Consider the following 6,000-nt stretch of genomic DNA (forward strand, 5'->3'; position numbering starts at 1 on the left):
GCACTTATCTCAATTGTCCCCCTCACTGGGTACCTCCATAGCAACATGTGTACACTATAATCCTCTCCTGCACTCTTGCGAATCAGTGTGTCTGCTTTACTAAATATGGTAGGGAACAAAAAGATATCATATTTTCAATTTGGGTTCTGTGAGCTAAACTGCTCGGAATGTTGGTGCTGCATTATGCTGGACCACTAGCCTAGAGCAATAGTCTCTTGAACCACGCACTGTCATCATGCTTTAATCACACTCCATAGCCCACCCACCATGTACATAATTTGCGTATTCCAAGAATGTATAATAAGGAAAATGTAATATCAACCAGTAGTGAAAATACACACGCACTGGTCAGAGAAACATTAATGATAGGTGTAGAGGGTCAGCCGAGCAAAACATTGCATGTGCTGTTACAGGTTTAATAGCTGGAAGCTGGAATGAAATTTCATATGTTAGTAACTTTCTCTTTTAAGTTTCCTTGGCTGTGTAACTTTACAGTCTAGGTATTTTTTTTGGTGCTTCAGGCACAAAAAGAGGGCGGAAAGCAAATTCCTGTAGAAAAGAGTGACCACTTCAAAACGTGTGCCTTTGTAGCAGCAGAATATAGGGAATACAGTAGCATCTCCTCAGAGACACTGGTCCTCTGTACTCACCGCTAAAATTAATGCCAATCACTTTATCCATGCATATTTTAAAAGATTTCTTTGTCTCTTCCCTGGCGTATGGCATTCGTCACTGTTACTTCGCTGGATACATTTGTGGATATATAATAGGGCTTGTGCAGATGTTCCAAACTTTCGAATAATGTATTGGTCTTCGAATCGAATAGTCACTACTCGCAAATGTGAATATTTCTCAAATAATTTTCTAATATTTCAAAACGTCAACTGCGCAACACAAAACTGGGGCAAAATTACAGTAAATTTACACCCCCACGGGCATAGTACAGACATAAAACACAAGAAATAACGTAGTGGAGCAGGTTACACGACTTAGGTAGCCACACTTTCCAGACTGTTGCTGTTGTTCCAGACTGTTACTCTCCAAGACCAAATCGAGGTGTGAACTAATGCACAAGTAAAGAGATCTCGGCACAAGCAATACGTTTCCCACTTGTTCGAAAAGTACAGAGTGTGCTGATGTTCCCACAATGTTTCTGTACTTTCTCGTCACCTACTCTTTTATATAATCGCTCATGTGTTTTTTTAGGTTCTCTCTAGTTTTGATTACATGAAGCAAGCATATGCACAGTGTACTGAAAATGGAATCATAAAAAATGAACAGAGAGCGGTAGCACAACCAGTGATGGATTTTTGTTGAGCCACCGTGAGAGGCAACTCCATAACATAGCTCAGTGAACTGCGAACTTTCAACGTGATTCCGCTTTTATTGCGCACTTGAAGCCCGTTCGCGCCGTCGCTGCGCTGTCACAGTATTGACGGTGCATGTGCGGCCCGCGTTCGGAGCGAGTACGTTTGGCCAATGCCTTTATAGGAGGCGTTGGTTTGGCCATGGCTGCAAAAACATGTGGACGCACCGTCACGCTCTGCTCAACCGGGTCTGCCGGTGCAAGCACACCATTCTTCGCTGCTGGCATAAGCATTGTGCGCGCACACATTAGTGTTCCTGCTGAGCCGTACGCATACCAAACCGTGGTGCACATTATGAGCAGTAAACGCCAAGCTCAATTTACCCAATCTTTTGAATGGGCGCTGACAAACGCCGACGGCTTTCTTTTTTTGTTACACTACATCATTGCAGGCAACACAGCGGACGTGCACGACAGGACGTACTGACACGGTTCTTGCTGGGTCGTAGTTTATACGAGTGTCAAGACGGCGCACTTTTGATCGCGATCGAGCCCGATCCGGATCTAATCTAATTTCTCGGTCGCGATTAGCTTCTTTTGCTCAATCTGCGAAAGGGAGCCAATCGCGGTCGAAAATTTCGATCCAGATCGGGCTCGATCGCGATCAAAAGCTGGCCGTGTGACACTGGAATTATTCAACAAGATCAACGGATGCTCTGCGCAGCAGCAGGAAGGCTTAACTGCATTTTCCAAATATTATAAGCACACTACAATGCCGTCCACATGTATTCCGCACATAAAAGGACCTTAACGGGCACGACGAGGAGACAGCCACGGTATCCATAGGCGAAATTTGGGGCAACAGCGCACGAATGAGCGCATGCCACCGGTGCCACGCGGGGAAAGGCACCACTGTGAATCCGCTATACATGACGGGGAAATGGACGACGCCTGCAAACCGCTTTTTCGATGTCGCATGTAGCTAAATGTAGCGGATTCCCGAGCAGAGGCACGACGAGTGGAGGCTCCTTTGAAAGCAAACGGGCGCCGATGGAAACAAACAAACGAGATGGCTCGCTTACCTCGAAAGGCCGGACATTCTTCCCACTCCTTGCGGTACCGTTGCTTGTACTTCGGGCCTTGTTTCATTACCCATTTGTCGGCTTCGGGCTTGTCATTCATGGTTAGTGCGCCGCCAGCGTAGCTACCGATGTCAATCAAATGAGGTAAGATCGGGCATGCACTAAAGTTTGCAGAACTTTTGAAAATTTTGCAGCAGCCTTCTGACTGCTTCGCCGGTTACGACTCTCGCAAAGCGCAACCTTCGTTGAACGCCTGGCGGTTCAATTTTTGTTGACACTAGTTTCGTACAACTTTTCTGTACGCCTCGCGCGTCGTGGGATCGCTTTGTTTCTTCTAGGAGAGCGGTTAGCTCTGTGTGGTTTGCCTACGAGAACGTGTTCGTGAAGTCGATATTGCAGCGGTTATAAATGTTGGCGTCTTTAGAGCGTTCTTGCTCGGCTTGAAAATATTTTCTTCGGTGTCACCGGTATCACTGTACGTGTTGCAAATTCTTGACACCAGACTGCGCGTAGGACGCTGGAGTTAGTTTTGGTTTCGGTTCTTCCATTGCGGCGCTTATGAAGGGTGTATTGTAGCATTCTTGTATAAAGTCCCTAGATATTTTTTGCTTTAAATAAGAGCACAAAATCTAGAGACTTTAGTCTTGTAGACTCTCGAGTTCACCTAATGGTTACAGAGGGCGAAAAATCAACCGCGGCGCGTTCCAGCACAAGCGCGCAAGTGAATTGTAGCGATTTGGGCCTGTTGGTTGTACATCGGAAATAGTTTGAAGCTCAAAAAACACAGACACAAAAGAGCACATGAGACACAGACGAGCGCAAACTACCAACAAGGTTTATTGACCACCACACGTGTTTATACTATGTCCCGCATTACCGCTGCACATGCGCAGAGTTCCTTCTAAAAAAGGACAGCTCTTTATCGGACAGGTGTACAGAAGGAGTGCTGATACCGGCTGAGCCTAATGCAGCTATCTTTTCAGCTTCTATTGTCTCATGGGTGAGTCTATGGTCACTTCTGCTGACAACAGCACACTTTTCAAAAAGAGGTCTACATTGACAGGAACTATAGTGCATCGCCAACCAACCATCACGTGCCGTTTTCTTTACGTTTAGCGCGTGTTCTTTCAAACGTTCAATCAAACATCTCCCAGTCTGCCCTATGTTTTGCTTGCCACATGTTAGCGGGATATTGTAGACTACATTAGTGGCAGGGGCGTAGCCAGAAATTTTTTTCGGGGGGGGGGGGGGGGGGGGTTCACCGGCCCGACCGGGGGGGGGGGGGGGGGGGGGGGCAAGCTTCTGCTTTCCTCTAGGTCACGTGATAAATGTCGGTAGTTTAAGCACACACTCTACATGTATACCAAAGACATGGGACCCCCCTCCCCCCCCCCCCCCCCCCCCCTCCTCGCGTGTGCTTGTGAAGAAATTAAGTAAAAAGTAAAGTAAGCTCAGTAAATATAGTAAGTACGACAGGTACAGTGGGCGTTTGGAGCAACGGTCTCTCATCGCGCCACTGAATGGACCAGTCTTCGAAAACGCATCATTGAGACGACCCGTGCGATCGGAGAAGACATCATTAATTGTTAATTTCCGTTAAGCGTAGATGGCGTCGTCCTCGTCGGGGCGAAGTGCGTTTCACAAGTCAAGGACGGCTATACGCGTGAAAATGCACGTGTGACCAGGCTATACCTACTCTCATAGCAATAGCTTGTTCGCTGCGTCTTTGCGCTAGAAAACTTAAATACGCGCAAAAACGCGTAAGGCTTTTTTTTTTTTTTCGAAGCTTTCGTCGCCCTGCTCCCTCATACGAGAGGGTTGCATTTCCTGCGGCAAGTGCATGGGCCGCTGTGTCTTCCGCTGTGTGCGAGCGTGCAGCCGTCATTTGCCTTTACGTCAACAGATTCAGAATTGTGCAGAATATTTCACCGCACAGCATAGATATGGCATGTGTACGCATTTTAAGTAGTGCGTGCAACTCATTTCTGCTTCACTTACGCCGGTGCAAACAGGAAGCGGCTTTGTACCTCACAGAATCTCGACTGATTAGTGCACTAGTGATGCAGGAATGAACTCCGGTATTGTTCAGTACATAGTGCACATAATCAATTTCTCAGGACGCGTGAACTCCGACGAGAACTGTCAGCGCCTGCAACAAGAGTTTACTTACGCTGTACTGCGCACAGCAGTAATTCATGCTTGTCGGCTGTCTGTTTCGTGCATTCTATTGCGAGTCGGTGGAATTTCACTGCTGTCATCAACCCCTACGTGTGTACATTGCTGGTTTGGGATTCCACAACTGAAACCGCAACTGCCAGCCTTCCGTAATTGCTGGTTTGTGATTCAACAACACAACAGTAATTACCAGCCTTCCGTAGGGGCGCAATCGCAAACAAGAGACGTTTCTCGCGCAGACTTATCCTGCGCGAGCGCGGCCTAACCAGCACCTGAAGGGAAGCGGTGGAAATGTATACCGGAGATTTCGACCATCTGGGGTCTTTAACGTGCACCTAAATCTAAGTAAACGGGCCTCGAGCGTTTTCGCCATCATCTAAAATGCGGCTGCCGCATTTGTTGCTTCAGAATGCGGCCGCAACATTCTCGCCCAAAACTTCACAGAGTGTCAAAGCCTTGACAAACAGCGTGACAGTTTTTTCCATATGCAGACATGATTCGCTATAAATTACCAACCAAACGGAAGCGCCCAGGAATGAAATCGTGATAGTAGCACCGATTTTATGAATTATGTCAGCGCGAAGCGACGAAAACAAAGGGCGGGTAAGTAGGGGGGGGGGGGGTGAGGAAAAAATTTCGGGGGGGGGTTTGAACCCCCCCAACCCCCCCCTTGGCTACGCCACTGATTAGTGGTACAGTGAACAAAAGGGTCTTTGTGCTGCTTATTGCAGCCACCGTACTTCTGATTGCAGGATTTAATGAGCTTTTGTGGTGCCGAAAACACAACATTAACTTTCGAGCAGCCTGCAGTCTTTTTGATATTATGTGACAGCCCATGAATATAAGGGATGATAGCCACTTTCTGACGCGTGTTGGGGGATGAAACCTGTGATCGATTAATCTCTATGCGCAATCTTCGGAGCAAAGATTCTGCAACAGAGCACTGCACATGCAACGGGTATCCAGCTTGTAACAATCGCTCCACCTGGTAGTGAAGACTTGATTGCATCTGATGCGAACACGATTTTTTTACTGCATTCAAAAAACATAAATTGATGATTCCTCTTTTAACCAGTTTAGAATGTGCCAAGGCATAGGGCAAAATCGGCTTATTACTTCGCGGTTAATAGCACCAACAGATATTGTCCGATCTAAAAGCAATCTTAGTATCAAGAAACTTAAGAGCACTGTTACGGGGCATTTCATGCGTCAATTCAAGGGACTTAAAACAGTCTTTAAACGTCTCGAGAACCACAAGCGCATTTTCCTGCATCTCATCAATACCCATCTCAAGGAAAACAATGTAGTCGTCAACGTAACAGAAGACTTTTGCTACACGCTTGCCTTCCAAACAGCGCAGCACTGCTCTGTCTAATCTGGCCAAAAACAAGTCACTTAGAGCCGGTGCTATACCTGAACCAATGCATATGCCTTTTT

General features: G+C 46.9%; 1 protein-coding gene across 1 annotated transcript in view; it reads right to left on the reverse strand.

Annotated features, from left to right (window-relative positions):
• LOC119460997 (acylamino-acid-releasing enzyme-like) overlaps nt 1-2,847 on the reverse strand; it is a 36,979-nt gene extending 34,132 nt beyond the window's left edge. The window contains 1 exon segment of the mRNA XM_037722165.2: nt 2,389-2,847. Within this exon segment, the coding sequence (XP_037578093.1) occupies nt 2,389-2,488 (100 nt within the window). The 5' untranslated portion in view covers nt 2,489-2,847.
• Between the last annotated feature and the right edge of the window lie 3,153 nt (nt 2,848-6,000).

Source organism: Dermacentor silvarum, chromosome 8 (genome assembly GCF_013339745.2).
Source record: "Dermacentor silvarum isolate Dsil-2018 chromosome 8, BIME_Dsil_1.4, whole genome shotgun sequence".
Taxonomy (NCBI): Eukaryota; Metazoa; Arthropoda; class Arachnida; order Ixodida; family Ixodidae; genus Dermacentor; species Dermacentor silvarum.